The 18,689-nt window shown below is 42.3% G+C and overlaps 1 protein-coding gene across 1 annotated transcript in view; it reads right to left on the minus strand.

Annotated features, from left to right (window-relative positions):
* The window catches only part of LOC111845668 (coiled-coil domain-containing protein 91), an 88,790-nt gene that overhangs the window by 45,192 nt on the left and 24,909 nt on the right, over positions 1 to 18,689 (minus strand). The window contains exons 5-7 of the mRNA XM_072710349.1: positions 12,039 to 12,142; positions 11,753 to 11,926; positions 11,176 to 11,280 (exon numbers count right to left, since the gene is read on the minus strand). Coding sequence (XP_072566450.1) covers positions 11,176 to 11,280; positions 11,753 to 11,926; positions 12,039 to 12,142 — 383 coding nt within the window. The remainder of the gene's footprint in view (positions 1 to 11,175; positions 11,281 to 11,752; positions 11,927 to 12,038; positions 12,143 to 18,689) is intronic.

Consider the following 18,689-nt stretch of genomic DNA (forward strand, 5'->3'; position numbering starts at 1 on the left):
CCCCAACAATCATGTTATCTTTGTTTATGAGGCGAGCTGGAGGCATTGATCCATGGGGGCTTCTTTCCTAAGAAAAATGAGTTTTCATTCATGCCCCTGTACTTCTAAATATTTCATTTGCACTTGGTTATGCAGAACGCCCTTTTTGGAGGTTCAACACAGCTTTATTGCCTGACAGTATGTTTTGCAGTAAAATTTCAAGTAGAAATGGTAACTTTCTTGAATCCAAAGGATCTGACAATTTCTCCATCCACATTTTGGGAGACTCTCAACATGGTAATTAGAGGGGACGCAATCTCTTACTCTGCCTACCACAATAAACAAAAAGAGATAAAACAACAACTTGTGGATGCAATTAAAGAAATAGACTTAAAATACTCAGTTATTCCATTACCCATCTATATAAAGACAGACTTGGTCCTTTAAACATGAATATAATTCACTCTCAATTGACAAAATTGAACAGCATCATCTTCACTCACAAGGATTTGTTTACGAGTTTGGAGATAAAGCATGTCGTCTTTTAGCTCACCAGATAAAATTATTTATTCCGCAAATCTACAACCATCTACTTCCTAGCAGCTCACTGTGAACCCCAAGGAAATTAACACGATATTTCAACCTTACTATTCAGATTTGTTCAGATCCGAGTCACCTAGACAGCTGTGTAATGCAAGAGTACTTTTCAAATCTAGAAATTCACACAATAATTCCAAATCAAAAATCTGAAATTTATAAATCATTGCAACTTATGGAAATCATGCATGCAATTAAATTAAACATCTTTGGTGGCTACCCTGTTGATCACTGTTGCCCCTTTACTCTTTGATAGGTTTAATGATTCGTTTGGTCACAGTGCACTCACTCGTGGGCTCACAGAAGCTTGCTTTTCGTATTTATTTTACTGGGTAAGGATGTTTTGGAATGTAGCAGATATTGCCCAATTTAGCTTTTAAATTCAGATGCTAAGATACTAGCTAAACTGCCAGCCATGCGTATTGAGTCATCTATTCCAAGGATTATCTCATCGGACCAAGCTGGCTTTATGAAATATCATCACTTTGTCTAATATCAGACATCTTCTCACCATCATTCATTCCTCTGGCTCCCCAGACATCCCCAAAGAGGTAATCTCCCTGGATGAAGAAAAGACACTCAACAGTGCTCAATGGGAATATTTCTTCTTTGTCTTGGAGCGGTTTTGGCAACTATTTTATCTCACAGATTCAGCTTTTGTACTCCTTACCAAAGGCATCTGTTCTTACAAACTGGCTCTGGTCTCATTACCTTACACTAGCCAAGGGCATTCGACAGGGTTGCCCACTAAGTCCCCTGTTATTCAGTCTGGCTAAGGAACCCTTGCCTGTCAAGCTTAAGGCCACACCCTCGATACAGGGCATTCACAGACATGGGCATTCACAGACATGGGCATTCACAGACATGGGCAGGATAATCAGGTCTCTCGCTACACAGATGGCTTATTACTGCATGTCTCAGATCCCAAAACATTTTATTTAATAAGTATAAACTTACTTCATATTTTGGTACTTTTCCAGAATCTAAAGTGAATTTTTCTAAGAGTACATGTTTCCGATAAATGAATTGGCATTACAACTCTCCACAAACATGTTACCTTTTACTATGTCAAAGCCTGGTTTTAAATACCTTGGTGTTTATATTACTTGATCCTCTTCTTCATTACATGAGTGAAGACTTTACTCCCCTCGTTAATAATCTAAAACGATTTTCTGTGTTGACCCACACTACAGCTTTCCCTAGCAGGTAGGGTTAGCTGTGTAAAGATGAATTTTGTGCCAACTTATTCCAATGCATTCCAGTTTTCTCACCCGAATTCTTTTGTTCATTAGATAAGATGATTTCCTCCTCCTTACAGGCAGGCCATACCCCTAGAGTATGCAGTACTCTGCTCCAGAGAAACAGACTGCAAAGTGGATTGACCCTCCAAACTTCATGTAGCGTTATTGGGCAGCTAACATGTAGAAAGTTATTTACTGGGATCATTCACCAGATGTAATGCGGTGTCACGAAGAGGACAGGTCCTGTGTCCCCTCCTCTCAATAAAGTCTTTGGGGACAGTGCATGGCTCAGCAGGCTAAGCCTCTGTGCCTGTAATTGGAAAGTTGCTGGTTCGAGCCCAGCCTCAGCAAAATATTCACATCCATCTGCCCTAGATGGAGGTCCTTAACCTCCAGCTGCCAGGGTACAAATTTTCATTTTACAGGGTGGTTTGGGAAAACTTATTCATTTTCATGACAGAAGCACTACCTGATTGGCTAGTGAATGCCTTACAGTACCTACCCTTCTGTTACTCTCTTCATACATCACATCCAGCCATTATATCTACATTTAATATCTGGACTCAAATCTGCCAACATTTTAAACTAACCAAAGTTTCTTTATTTGCAAAAACACCTACTTCTCCCTTCTAAACTAGACTCTGTATTCAGTTCCTGTAAAAGAAAATTCCTTTTGAAATTTACTTCTCTCAATATTAAACAGTGATGCAACACTTTAATTAGTAACACTTCTGCAATAAGAGAAAACACTAAACATTTGTGCTTAGTAACCCTTTGGGAGCCAATGACGATAATTGCAATTAATAGCAAAATGGCAAGAACAGAAGTGAATGAGTCAGTCGGAAAAAATTCTGACGATAAAAAGAAAATGTCTGTGCAAAGGATAGGTGCAGATGTTAAACACTGCTTGTCAATATACTTCTGTTACGAAATCAATAAAATTTTTTTACAGAATTAAGCAAGCGTCCCAAGGCTGTGACCACTGTAGATTTGCCAGATCTGAACAACTCGCTATTAAAAACAAGTTTCTGTGAGACACAATCCCACTTATTTAGATATTTCCAAACTGAGCATTTCATTCAAGCCCAAAGCTCTGCTTTCCCTAAACAGGACTAGACAAACTCATGTGTACACCTTTACCCACAAACAGCTTCACGTCCCGCATACTCAAAACACTCATGGCAAGACATCATGTGACAGGTTGTGCTCTAAATGCAAATTGGGGCAGAGCTGTCTGATGAAAAATGGGAGGCGGGTTGAAATAGGGTCGACACCTCTTATGCACGTCTAACCTTGATACAATTCAAAAGTCCTCCATCGCATTTGCTTAAGCAAAGCAAGGCTAGCCAAGCACTATTCCTCCAAGGATGAAACGTGTGACAGATGCAAATGCACCCTGGGAAATCAGACCCATATGTTTTGGTTTTGCCTTAAACTCGCTGGTTTTTGGTTCACAGTATTTAAAATGCTTTCACATGTACATGAGATAAACCTACAAGCTGCGTTTTTTCTCTTCTGTACTGTGCAACAATTCGCAACAAAGAGGCTTAAAAAAATATAATTTAAAAATGAATATAGACTGTTTCCAACTTTCAATTAACATATGCTATGACACACATATGATCAAAGTTTTTTTTTCCCTCAAAAAAGCAAATGCATGTAAAAATAAATTTGGGGTGGCCGTACACCCGGCAGAGCTAAGCTACTTAGCGTGCCCTGGTTTGCACTGTACGATAGCTGCTTTGGGATCTATGTATTTTAATTATGTATTTTATGGCAGTGCAACCATCCCAGCCTCATTCTCATACCTCAAAGTCAGTGAGATTATCCCTTTCCGACACGTCCATTTTGATGTGTAACCTGTCTTTCAGAATGGAGCCCATTCTTAAGTCGGGGACAGTCTGTAAATGCTTCTGCAGTTCCCTAGTATGAGCAAAGGACACCAGAAATTTGAGGCAAACTTGGTTTTGAGCATCTCTTTAATTTTGGGGATGTTTACGTACCCCTGCCACCATTCTGCAGGATCTCCAGCATAAGGGGTGGGGGGGCGATTTTGTAAACCACAAGCCCAAACACACTTAGCTCACCTCCCCACTGACCAACATGCATCGTCCGTGTTTAGAAAACAGCGGCGCATTCCAAAACACACAGCCAGCTCCACCGCTGAAATAAATCTCAATTTCCTCCAGCACTTTCCTCATTTACCAGTTGGTAACAAATTAACGATCAAAGGAGCCCGTTTTTCTTCCTCCCAGCCTCCTCGTTCATGCTGGATGACTGTCCATGCACAAAGTCACTCAAAAGTTCACAGGGCATGAAATACACAACCAATGGTGTCACACGTGAACACAACACCATCACAGAGCCTGAAAACCACAATAAAACATGAAAAAACATTAACCCATGATTATACGATTTTTGTGCTATTTTGATAATATGAAGCTTGGCTTTAGGGTTATGGGCTTGATTCCCCCGACCCGCCTCCTGTGCACAGCCCAACCGCGTGAGAGTTTGCATATTCTCCCCTCCTTATATGGGCTTTCTTAGCAGTCCAAAGACATGGAGTTAGGCTACTTGGCACCTGTAAATCGCACAGGATAAGTGTACCAGTAACCTTACACAGAATAAGTAGTATGGATGGATGGATGGATGGATAGATAATCCGTGTTTTTCTACTTTAGAAATATACTTTACTAAAACAGCAGACACATCGCTTAGTCATGTCTACAATATTATACACCGACTATCAACTGTCACTGTTCTTAAGTCTCTCAGTGTTTTTCAGTTATTTTTCTTTTAAATTCCTCGTGTTACATTGTTTTGTAATTTGTGTTGTTTTTAATAGTATATAGTCTGTACAGCACTTTGGGTTCAACTTCTGTTGTTTAAAAGTGCTCTATAAATAAACAAACGTAAAACGAAAGCTTTATATACATTCATTCAAATCCTACATACAGGTTTGAAAATGTTGCTGCAACTCCTTCTGAGCTCACTGTGATACATCAGATCCCACAGTAAAATCAGAAGATCAGGTTCCCTAATAGAGAGATCCGGTCAGGGTTTATTGGGCAAAACAGGGGAAAAAGAATTAAAATTCCGGAACTTGTCAGTCAGCTGTCAAGTTAAGGTCAACTGCTTGGCAGTGGGGCTTGAAATGCTGTGCTCAGGGACCTAAAACCTTTGACAGTGAGCCAGCATGCCCCCACCCTTGTAAATACCAAACAGGTTCAGTCTGTGTGTGGCTCCTTTTGCCGCCCCCAAAGACATTCCTACTTGTATACCATTGCTTCACGTCATATCAGAAATAAATTGGTTCCATATCTGCACCCACTGGCCCCAAGCACTCAGTGGAGGTCCTCAATGTCACGACAGTCCGCACGCTGGCCCTTTAACACCGCCCAATACCACCAACCATCTACCCACGATGCACCTCTTCAAGCAGAAGCCCAAACAAAACCTGCTTGTCAAACTGAAGCCCCACAGAAATGCTGGAAAAGTAGAACGATAGTTCCACCCCCCAGCAGAAACTGAGGACATCGTCCCAGTCACAGCAGAACTGCTGCCACATGACAAGTGAGGGGCTTTCCAGATATGTGGCTTAATCTAACAACCTCTGGGAAGAGGTGGCCCTCGGATCCACAGAAAACAGATATTTGTTTTATCTTCCTGAAATGTGACACGAAGGCCTTTGATGGTAGTTCTCAGCTGTGATGTCAATAAAGCCCAAAATTAGAGCTCCAGATGAGAGCCGAGACAGTGAAAGAACATGTGTGGGATGCGTCCCAGTGAGCCCTTTCCAGGTCGTGACCTCCCAGTCAGGCGCTGTTGTTCCCAAGGTCACTCAGGTCAGCCCCTGTTTTGCTGCCGGTCTGAGAGCATCTCCCTCGCTTGGCCTTCTGTGAGGTCTGGCTTTGGAGGACTTTTGTCTTCTTCCAAGAAGGCGCTGTGGGGGGGGGGGGGGGTGTTAGACAGGAAGCAGATGAATCATGTTGTCCCCCCCCACTCCCTCGATTCTGTGCCATTTCTTTTTGGGTGCCAGGCCACACTGTCCTCCTCCATAGAGGTCCATTCAGTGTCTGAGCTGATATCGCAGCAGTTTTCTCTTGGAAACGCATTGTGAGGTGATCGAGTTTGTTTCTGCTGCGTGAGGCAATGTGGAAGGCGACACTGGTCCCCCTCTCCGCCCGGTGGCAGGACTCCCGAAAACACGGTCTTACGGCCCTTATGTGTCAAGGGACCATCCTGACGTCTTTCAGAAGACAAGTGTGCCTGTTTATGCTGGAAAAGACTTCGTGAAGGATTACAGGGAGAAAAGGAGGATGATAGAATCCTTGTTTTGAATGTATAGAGCAATTACCTTTCCTTCGCAGTTTTGTGATGGTTCTCTACCCTCTTCCAAATATAACTCATACTACTTTCAAACAACTAGTACTCTTAAGCATTTAATAATCTTTAACATGAAAGGAGGGTATGGGAGCATGGGGGGCTGTGTTTCAGAGTTCACATCCCAACAGGAGGGGGCATGAGACAAACTCCATTCACCCTGGATGGCTGGGAACAGACCTGCTAGCCACGTCGGTGGGACCCATCTGTGCGTGTGCGAGAGGACAGCCCGCTAATCTCTGTGCAGCTGCAGGCTGGATGGGGACAACCAGGAGATCACTGTGGCACTACAGACAGCTGTGACCGGAGCAGCCCTTCAGCGCCAATCTGGGGGCACATTTCAATACAGGTTCATGTTCAGATCGGCTGTTCAACAAAACAGTCAAAAACTACCAGACAGCGACTGGTACAAATTAGTGCCGTGCATCACATTAATTTACTTAAGGTGTATTTTAGGGCAGATACTATGGTTATTCTCTGTGTCACCATCCTAAGACCACATTATCTACAAAATCATCAAATTCCCAGCAGAGGGTGGTGTAGGTTGACCACAAAGAAACATTCTCTCCAATTATTCCATTATAGACACGTTTGGAAATCGTGAACCAAACAAGGAATAACCTTCCTACTCTAGCATGGGGATGTCTCTTGGCAAGGACCATCTAGTCGATTAAACTTCCAGGCCACAAAACAGACAGAGACAAATGCAAACTTTGAAGCGGTCGAGTTAGAGGGGCCGCTGTGGTCTCCCAACACACACAGACCACCAGCCCAGGGGCACAGGGACACCAGCTACCTCCCCCAGCTTTGGGCTTTCAAAACCCCCACCTTCAAGAGGTCGACCCAGTATAGCTGGCTGAAATCTCCACAACAAGATTAGAATGGGTGGGGGGCGCCTTCAGTATTCAATTACCCAGTTCAGTGTTCAGCTGTGCGTATTTGACTTTTTCCATGGTTAAGTTAAAGTTATTGTGAATTTCACAGTCCTGAATCTTTTGGCACTTTTCCACTGCACCAGGTACTGTAATTTTGGTACAGTACTCTAGGTACTTCCCCTTTTCCATTGACTTCCAGTTGAGTACCAGTATGAAAATGTCCAGTACCCAAAGCACCAGACCAGCTGGGGTATTTTTTTGGTACTTTGATACTTTGGGGTGGGACTTGCAAACATGTTCATTGTCAACTGATCATGCAAACAGCCTGCCTCTGAAACACAATACAACCAGCATCTTGAAAGAAATGACAAACTCAGAAAACAACAAAAAAAAAAAACTAATAATAATGTATGCATGAGCGCTCGACTTGCCAGCTAAACCCCTTCACACTGGCTGCAACAGCAGGGAAAGTGATGAGCTAGGAAAGGGTGAACAAGTGTCACCGTGCCGTCACAAAGTTTTTTTTTATTTGTCAAAGGCTTGAGCCTTTTTTCAACAATACAACAACCACATTTCCGGTAGGTTGGGTTCAAAAAAGTAGTTTTCAAAAGCATCCATGCCTTTTTTCCCCAAGAGTTATTTCACAGCATTTTTTCCAAATTGTTTTAAGACAATTTGGTTATTGTTTCCTCATAGAAAATTAGATCAAAAACCAATAAGGTAATCGATAAAGAACTGGATCGATAAGCAGAATCGATAATGTCACTGGTGTCAATAAAATCATACCAATTCCCATCCCTAGTTATGATGTCATTCAGTGCTGGTACCAGTTTTTAAGCCAGTGGAAAACCAACACCTTGAAGTACCAAAAAGTCCGGTAATGGTGCCGTGAAGCTATTGTTTGCATGTTTGTATTGTTCTGTTCTTGGTAACATAAAATTCTATGTACTGATGTGACCCAGAGCCTAACTCCTTGTTGCGTCAGTCTGGATTGTACTGAAGTATTCATTTTAATCTTATGCCAATGTGAAATGGTCCTTAACGCTCAGTTACCCTTCGATCCACATCTACATAGATGGACTAGTCCAGCGTACCCATGAGACAGAGCCCTTCTGGCCTCTGAGGAGCTGCTGTATCTATAGCTGGAATCAGTCCTGCGCTATGGGCAGCAGCTGCCACACGCGTCTATCTCAGCGCTGACCTGGCTGACAGCATCACACCGTCGTTTCAAAACACCACCTCAGTGCGATTGGGTGAGGAGCTTAACTAACAGCGTCCATTACACTGACATATTTTGCCGTATTATACAAGCGATAAGTAACATATGCGCCCACTCGTGAGAAATATCGCGCTTTAATCCCATGCTTGGTGTTTCCGCTTTTAATAATCAACAGTGCTTTCAGGGTTATCGAGCATCATGCACCACAGCAAACCAGATGTCACACCCTTAAAAACGTGAAAGAGAAAAATATATATAAATACATAAAGAACATATAATAATGTGTGACCACGTACATTAAGTGGCCATAGTAGATGGGGTGGTTGGCATTGATCTGAATTGTTTATTACTGGTTTAAAATGGAAATTGTGATTAATTTTTCCTGAGAAATTTTTAATCTCTGAATATTGTATACTACTTGTCAATTTAAGATTGCACACATTAAGCAATAATATGCTCCTCCATTCACATGCCAATCATTCACCCAGTACACAGTGTCGCGTTAGCCTGGAGCCTAGGCACAGGGCCAAATCAGAGCTTTTTTTAATCATTAATTTCATGTTCCATGAAAGCTAATAAACTTTACTTTTTTACAACACACACTTTACTAACAGATTATCCTTTCCCTTTTCTGAAAATACATACAGCTGTCAACAGAACCAGTGCATTTTTCAACTTAAATATTTATTATTAATTCGAAGAAAAAGTAGCGTGCAAAAATCTGCTCATCTCCATAGATTAGAACATAAAACGTTTTTTTAATGATTACACAAGCCAGTAAACAGACATCTTTTAGAAGGGGTACGGATGCACTCTGAACAGTTTAGAGATGTCAGTTGACTTTGCTGCATGTCAGTGGACTTCAATAAGAAGCCCATGCAATCAGAGGAGCATGCAAACTCCATGCCCACAGATGGGATTCAAACCCAAATACTGGGGCTACAAGCACTACAGTGCTTCCCCCAGAGTCACCATGCCAGCCAAGATACATGTTTTGCATTATTATTTTCATTCAGAATCAATTTTTCATGCAGAAATTTACTTTAAGCTTGTGTCGATATAGTCACACCAATCACCAGGATCGCATTTACTTTGGTCTAAGAATAGTCGCTTTAATAATGTGGCCAAAACTTCTCAGCATTCCGTTAAACGAATCATTTTAAGCTGGGCAATGAGTCCACCTGGCTCTTCGGGAATGAGGACTGTGGATAAGTAAATATTCAGTCACCGATTAAACGCAGTGACGGATTCCTCACCGATCGCCAGGATCTGATATTGGTCAGTTTTACATTTTTAAAAACATGAAGAGAACTCTTTCCTGTGGCAGCGGTTACATTTAAGTGGCAAATAACATTCCATGTGTTTAAAAAGAAAAAATCCGCTGGTTGGTGGAAGTCTGCCTAGTCACGCAGGAGTTTTTAAAATTAATCCTCTGTTACTATGCATTCACTGTAGATGGAAAACATTCAAGCCTGACCTCTTAATCTGCAATTACAATCTGTTTAAATGTTTCTTAATCAAGCTGCAAAACAAACAGAACAAATTTAGATGCAATTTTTCAAGACGACTGGACCTCACAGTGGATAACAAGACACATTATAAGATTAAGAAACTGAAAGAACAGTTTTATTACCTTATAATATATATTTTTACACTATATACACTTCCCCGCCAAAAAAAGAAGCTGCCATTTGAATTTTTCATTGGACTTGAATTCATCGCCTTTAGCTTTGATTACGGTGCATATTTGTCACAAAACGCATGGTTTCCACAGGCTTATGCAGCATCTCACCCGTTATTTTCCTTTATTTTTTATTTTCATCATTTATTTTCTCACTGAGATCTTGTATTGACAAGTGAGTTGAACTACTCCATAAATCCTCCTTCATCCCAAAGAGGTTAAGGTCACAACTCTGTGGAGACCAAGTCATATGTGAAAATGATTCCTCATGCTCCCTGAACCACTCTGAGTGTATCGACATATATACTTATATTCAATTCATTTTTTAACTTGTATACCACTTTCACTTAAAGTAAAAAGATCTGTTAGGGTGAAGCTGAAAAATGCATTCAGCCTACAGTAAATCCTACATTGCATATCAAAGCAGACGTCCTGTGGTCCTTTCATTCGATTTCTGCTTTTCGCATCAGTCTCGACGGTGAGCTGGCGCGCCCTATGGGAACTTCCACAGACTCACCGGTCACCGAGACACTATGCATCTGAATTGCCCAATCGCGCGTGAGGAAGTGCAGACACGCCTCCTAAGATTAGCCAGACAGCAGCCAAGAACAAAAAAGAAAAAAAAAACCTCAGACAGAAGCACATCAGCCAATCGGATGGGACCTGGGACGACAGCCAGAGGGGCCACCGGCCCTCCCAGATGCACTTCCCCTTGGCGCGCCTTGGGCCGCACACCCAGGGACCTTGCCACCTTTTCAGCTGCCCACCCTGCCCCGGTGAAGCCGCCCTTTCGTGAGCATGGAGGTGTTTGGCCCCGTCTGACGGGAAGGAAGTGTCTATTAACGAGGGGGGGGGGGCGGTAATCCTATCAGACCTCAGGCATGCCTGCCCACACACCTTCACTCAGACAGACACTCTGTGCGCTTAATTATGGCGGGCGAGGTGCAGACCTGGGCGCTGATGGAGAGGGGACCGCCTTGGGCCAGGAAATTAAGGCGCTGAATCTGCACAGGGATGTATTTAGCTTCTATTTAGAAACAGCACGATGCGGTGTGTCTGCCTGTCCAGAACGATGTCCTAGGCTCACCCTCCATCTGCTGGGTATTTCGGCTGATGCGGTCTCTCCAAGGTACAACAGCAGGGTCCTTGGTGAACCAACGGCCACTCGGAAGGAGGGGGCCCCAGCCAGGGCCCTCTTACCCGCAGCTCGGCGTAGCGTCGCTCATGAGACTCGGCTTCTGTGCGTCTCTCCGACTTGAACCGTTCCTCCATCTCGGCCTGCGTGCTCAACAGCTCCTCCAGGTCCTGCGGACGGGAGCGGACATGTCATCGCTAACGTGTTACAAGGGACCGTGCCTGAAAGACCACACTTACACCTGCGCAGTTCAAATCTAAACACAGCTTGGGTTCTACAATTATTTAGCTTCAGTGTGCAGGTTCACACTCTACTTGGGATAAAATTATACAGACTGATGGCAACAGTTTAACATCAACAGGGCAGTGATTTAATCCCATGTAGCATGTTAACGATGCAGCCCGTTAACTTTTGCCTTTCACTTGGGTGACTTCAAGTCAAGCTATACATGAGGTCAAGGATAATCTAGTTAATGTGCAGAATTGCTAGCTTGCAATTTTGCTATACGACTTAATGCCAAAGTGCATATAACATAACAGCAATAGTCATAATACAAGGATATTATCTTTTGAATGCATGAGCTTAGTCCTATTCTCAACATAATCCTATTCTCAACAGATACAAGGGCCAAATGGAGCTGACCTGCTGTATGCGAACCTTCTCCTCTTCGCTGACCATCAGCTTGGTCTTCAGGCTGGACAGAGCCTGCTGCATCTGGCCATGGGTTTCCAAGCCTCCTGGGATATCGGGGGCGTCTCTGGACTCAGCACCCTGGTCCTGAGCCGAGGCATCGTCGCTGGAGCAAGTCTGTGCACACTACAAGCACAAAGGCCCCGGAATGACATCATCGTAAAAAGCGGGTGCTGGGCATTACAATGAGGCGTGTCTGCATGGGTGCAACATTCACGGGCCGGGCACGGCGGCCCACCTGGTCTGGGGGACTGCAAGGAGGTGGTGTAGGTTCCTGGGAGTCCGCCTGGAATGAAGGGTGTTGGTCCAGAAGGATGTCCGGAGGAGCACTCAGGCCTGGAACTGAACCCGCGACACATGTTTATTTAGGAACCGGACCGGAACCGGTCATCACCATCACGGAGGAGTTCCTCCAGAGCATTTCAAACTCTGAAACTGTGAGGAACCAAAGCAGGATTGGGGATAAGGGGAGTAGGTGATGTGGTGACAGAATGTACAGGGGAAAGCAAAATCTGGGCAGCTGCGACAGACACCCTTGCCAGAGCAGACCTGGGAATACTGCCCCCCCCCCCCCCACCCCCACACACAGAAGCTGACGGCCAGCGGCCGGGAGGAAGGCAGAGCACATCGTTAACGTTAGGAGTATATTCCGTTTTAACTGCGGCAGCACTTGGCTTGGCAGTGCGGGCTGCCGAGAGTGATGATTTACAGAGCGAGGACTCAGCAGGGGCTGCGAACACCCCTTCCCCTAAACCCGAATGGGCCCCTCCCTTGGCGTTAGAAGAGGTGGGTGACACTAAAGGGACGGCTGTCTGGCAGATGCCGAGACGAGGAGACGTCGAGGGCCAGGCAGCCATCTGAGACTGATTACCCTGCAACCGCTAAACACATCCACTCGTAAAAGTGTAAAAGTAAAAGTGTATCGAGTCAGAACACTTAAAAGAAAAATCAAACATGTAATATGGATCAGATTTAATCTACACATTGCTCTCAGCACACAGTGTCCCTTGCACTTTGCAGACATTTGCACGTTGTACTCTTACGTTAATTTATTCAAGACGTCTTTGCACTGTTTCCTGTAAATTCATCATATCGATTGTTCTGTTCTTTAGTTCTGTGTATATTCTGCTGAGAAGCATTTCTCCTATGTGTCCTGTAATACTGTTCTGTATTTCATGTTTGGCGTTTTATGTTTGTCCTGTATTTCATGTTTGGTAATGGGCAAGTAATACTCTGTACTGGGTTATAACTAACTGGGGACTAGCTTAGGGTGTTTCGCCAATGCACCAGGAACTGTACTTTCGGTACATTCGCTTTTCCTCTGACTTCTAGTCAAGTACCAGCACCAGAAGTTCCAGTACCTAAAGTACCAAGCTAGCTGGGGTACTTTTTACGTACTTCAGTACGGACTTGCAAACACTCTCTTGTAGATTGGATATGAAACACAACATAACCGCTGTCTTAAAATTACAAACACAGAAAACAACAATAAAGTTTAAAAAAAAGTAGTTAATAATGAATGCATGGAAAAATCAAAAGATTCAAGGTTTAATTGCAGTCTGGTTGGAAGAACAAATACAAGATCAGGATGGCATGAAAAGAAAGAAAAGTATTTTGTATAAAATATTCATGCCGTTCGATTTGGGAAAATTTCCAAATAATAATAAATATTTGGGTATTTATAAAGTAAAAAAGGAGTTCAGCATAAATTTCTCACAATCCTGTCTGAGTGATTTAAATAGCAAGGATGAAAATGATTATGATTGTCTCAGAGAACGCATGTAGCGCTCATGCAACAGCGGCGGAGGCAAGATAAAGCCTGACCTAGCGATGTAAGAATTACACATGCATAACATGCAATGTTGGTATTAATATCACACCTTGTCCAGGCCTGTAATATACTACAGGCATTTTCTTTACTTCAGTACAAAATACCCTGCCTCGTGCTAGGATGTCATTCAGCAGTGGTACCAGTTCTTACTCAAGTTAAAAACCAATAACTTGAAGTACCGTACTTTTGGTACTTTCTGGAAGAATAAATGTTCAGGACGTGTGAAAACTACCTATTTTCTGTCAAAATATCCATTCACTAAAAATGCTGAAATTGCCCACCATGAAGGTATTGAATGTGGCTAGAGGTGACCTTGGCGTTACTGACCAGGTGCAGGTCACAGGCTATGTTCGGTCACAACAGCTCTGTTAGGGTGAAATGGATGACCAAGCTGAAGTTCTTCTGCTCTAGACATGAGCAGTCAGAGCTTCAAGCGTCCATCAATCTGACTGAAAAGAATCTGTGTTTAAACACTAACGTAACTTGCCAAATATTTACTTCATTCTTTGGCCCTTTTTCACGTTGTGAATTCTTAAAGTTGCGGCCAAAAACATTTATTCTTAAATATTATCACTGAAGCGAGCTAGCGGGAGCTGGCAGTCATTTTAACTACACAGGAAAGAGGTCACATTTTGCACACTTGGGCACAGAGGAAACAAAAATATAAGATGGCCTGTCTATTCCTCCGATGCTTCTGTAGCTGACATCCTGACTTCTAGAGCAAACGAACACCAGGCTTTTCATTTGGGTGACAGGAGAACTCAGGCACAAAATATTCATCCCTGGAGATCCCACCGCCTCGCTCTGCCTGTACAGAGAGTCTGTTACCCTCAAGAGGTCCCCACAACCACAGCCATCTACAGGAAATTTGGCCTGGTTGGCAAATTAGAGGCCAGGGGTCTCATTTGTCAAAGTTGCACACCCACAAAAAGACGTCCGAAATGTGAGCACACAACTGTTTAGGCAAAATCTCAGATTTATTAAACAAAATGTGAGGAGAAAAGTTGTGTATATTAATGGAGCAGGTGTACACAACATTCTGGACAAATCGTGAAAAGGTGACACCCTGCATAAATCAGGGAACTGCACGTAAACCAACGAAATGACCATGCACATCCCGATGATTCACACTATCAACACACGCCTTCACACGACAAACAGTAAATATAAAAATGTTACCCGAGATTTATTGATTTTAGGGTAGTTCGTGTATTTGGAGAATTTAATTCGCTGTTCCAAATACTACATCTTGCCACCTCTTCCTGTAAATTAAGAATATCTGTAATTGTCACTAGCAGCACTAAATGTGAATTAGATGTCCAACATTCACATGCAAGAATTACCTATAATCACGAGAATGTACTACAGCTTAGTAGCGTTTTGCTGGCGACTATGTAAACAGAAGGATTAGAAGATTATTTTTTACTTATTTGGTTTCTGATTGCACTGTTATGTCTTTGCACTTTGTATTTTTTGTTATTTTGCCCGAGATGACAAGTTGCTTAAGAGTTGATTCAGATTTCCATTCCTTGACGATTAGGACTTGACGTGAGCCCAGCAACAGGGAGATCAATAACTCGAACTGCTGGTGCTATATCTGTACACACAGAGTATACAACAAAACTGAGTACAGCCCTGGCACTAAAATGGTAAGAAAATAGAAATCATGTGCAATTAATACTAATTAATACTAATTATTACTAATTTGTAGCCAAAGCCCAGCAGGAATGAAACCAATTAATTTGAAAAGCAAATATATCTGAATAATCTAACCTAATTTTCCTTATTTAAGAACCAGCAACAATAAAAGTCAGTACACCCTAAATCAGTGACATTCCATTTTCTTATTTTAAAATATTTTGTATGTTCGCCTTTATTTTTGATAACTGATTTGATCCTGCTGGGCATGGACAATACTATTCCTGCACAATACCGTGAAGGGGGTAGTCTGACATTCTTTGCAGATGATTCTGTTCAGCTGCTCTTTACTGGAATAATACCCCAAAGCTGTTCCAATGAATTCAACTCATCCATGATGCTGTCATAACACTGACAAATACAGTAGCTAGAAAGCCTGGGTCAACTCATGACCTATTCATTTTGAATCTCACATACCACATCAGTATCTCCTGACTGCTCTGTCACTACACCACACAATAAGGCATCCCCTATTATAGATATTATAGATATATACTATAGCCATACACACACTGAAGTTTGAGTGTGAAGATTGTGGGTCTGCCCCCAACGATTACAGTCACACTGACCTTGTAAGAAGCAAGCCGTTTCTCCCCCTTCATCTACAGATCCGACCACTTCTTAATATACATGAATTTTGGGTGTACTGCATTTTGAAAAGTTGATGGAATACATTATTTTAGATTCCACTTTATCATCATTGAACAAAGTTCAAGTAATCGGACAAAGAAATATAGCATGGCATCTAATCCAAAAGTGTAAAATAGTGCAAGAAAGCTAGAAACAGATGTACAATATACAGGGGCGCCGTAAGGGGGAGGAAAGCTAGGACGATTCCAAGGGCCCCTGAGTGACAGGGGCCCTAAAAAATTAGGAAAATAACTGGATTGGTTTGGACTGGGGGGCCTAATATGATATGCTTTCATGGGGCCCAAAATCTCTAGCGGCGCCCCTGACAATATACACACGTGCGGTAAATACATCATTGAAAAAATGTACGCCTATTTGGTGTGGAAATTATTGGCCCCAAAGCGATTCAATTGTATTATGGTTATTGAACAGACAATTCGAAAATCAGCTATAATATACATTACTTAGGCTTGCATGCTGTAAATACAGTATGCAAACCTACATTATCATTATTTATTCTGGATAAAGAAAAGGTCTAAAGAAAATTCCATATCTGGAATTTAATTTCCATATCTGGATGATTTTCATCAAAATTATCCGCTTCTACCAGAGCATGTGAGCGGAGCGGAGCGGTGAGAATTTCCGCTCCTCGCTCACGAGGCTGTTGGCTCCGCCCGCTCCTCCGCTCTAATTCGCACTAAGCCGCTCCGCTCAACACCGCTCCTCGCTCCACTAAAATGTCCTCCCGCTCCAGTCAAATCGCTCCACGCTCGCTCCAATTTAAAAGAGGAACAAATAATCTGCATGCCTAACAAATGTCACCTTAAACCGAAGCCTTATGTCATAAAGAAATATGAGCAACGGCAACATTGCCAGTCAGAACAGAAAATATTTATTTTTAAGCAACCTATCGGCAACAACGGACAGGTTTGGAAATGGCATTCCACACAAAAATAGGCTTAAAAATAAAGGAATCAGTGGGTTTAATAGCCTAAAGAATATAGACACGTTTTAAATTCCTCAATTTTTTTCTGTTGATGCAGCACGTCTCTAAAATAAAATTTTACGTTACGTGAAATAAAAAAAAAATCTTATTAGACCTACTTTGAATGACAAAACGAATTTATTTGATTACCAATATTTACTTTATAGGCTTTTATACTTTAATTTACTTTATAGACTTGATATGCTACAACCATATAAAACTTGCACGCGTTTTGCTCTGGCTTCCGCTTGTTCGCGTAGCACACTCATGTTTCTGAGAAAAGTGATTCCAAAGTGAATCTTTACTCACTGAAACAGTTTCATGACATTGTTGTTCTTGCCCTACATTATTGTCATCTATACGTTTGATAAGAATAGTACACTTGTATGACCTATCAGTTTCCTTTGTGAAATACTTTACGAATTCCAATTTGTGTAACAATTTGTGTAAATTGATAATTGTACAGATGAATTCTGGGTAGATTTGGGCACGCCTCAGAGTCGTAGTGTGAGCGTTATCGGAGCGAAATTGGAGCGAGATAGAGCTACCGCTCCAGCCTTAATTACAAAACCGCTCCTCGCTCTGACCAAATTCCGACCGCTCTACTCCACTCTGCTCACATGCTCTGGCTTCTACATCCGCACTTAAAATTGTCAAAAGGCCAGGTACTGAGCTGTACAGAAAAGAAAAGAAACATTTCCCAGTGGTGAAATTTGCTGAGCTTGACACCACTGATATTTTTGTGGAAAACAAAAGTTCGATCTCTGGGCCGGATTTAATAATGAATGGGCTCTTTGCACGTCAGCTTCCACATTCATGGAAATGCTCGTTTCTGGTCTGTGAAAAATGGCATTGCTTTATACGTGCTGTTTACAGGACCTGTCCAAACTTATGGTCAACAACATATATCGCTTTTATAAATCCTCCTCCGAAGTCCCAATGAGTAAATTAGAAAAGGGCTTTAAGATGTATGCCTCGTCTTGCATCCATGGATACGAAGGGTCTTTTATTCTTTCAACTTTGTGGCTGGCATTAGCTATAACTCATGCTAATCAATATTACTCCTGGACAGTGATAGTGTATGCATGTGCTAATGAAGAATCTGTGAACATCCCCAGTCATTCTGTCGGAGAATGTCTAATCTGTGTTTGCTATTCTTAGTTTCAAACAGAAGCCCGGAAACAGGAGAGGTTGCTGTACGGGATTTTTGCTTCAGATTCATGAAGAACAACAACAAACCTCACAGTGTTAGAAGTTGTCAGAGCTCGAGTTAAAGCTGTTCAATGTTAAGATTTGTGTTGCAAAATGCGGCAATGTTCTATTTGGCCTCAGTGTTAGTGACAGTGCATGCATGCGCTAAAGTTGTTGCATTTACGGTGCGTTCAAATGAGGTTGTGTGGACCGTGTTTATTCGTGATTATTCTAACTTTATCAAATACATTTTGTGCACAAACAAATATATCATGAACTGTGGCTGTAAAAGTATCATATAAAGTGTGTGTATTAATAAATATATTGTAAAATATGAGAATACATTATACAAAATGTCAGGTTTCAGTCTCTGCCAGGGTGCCATGCGTGTGGAGTTTGTTCCAGTGTCGTTGTGGGGTTTCCCCCCCCACAGTCCAAAAACATGCTGAAGTTAACTGGATTTATCAAATTGTCTTTAGATGTGTGTGGAAACTCTATATTAGATTATATTTTGAAGATGTTGTGCACAACAGTGTTTGTGGTATTTTTTTAGC

This window comes from Paramormyrops kingsleyae, chromosome 3, assembly GCF_048594095.1.
Source record: "Paramormyrops kingsleyae isolate MSU_618 chromosome 3, PKINGS_0.4, whole genome shotgun sequence".
Lineage (NCBI taxonomy): Eukaryota > Metazoa > Chordata > Actinopteri > Osteoglossiformes > Mormyridae > Paramormyrops > Paramormyrops kingsleyae.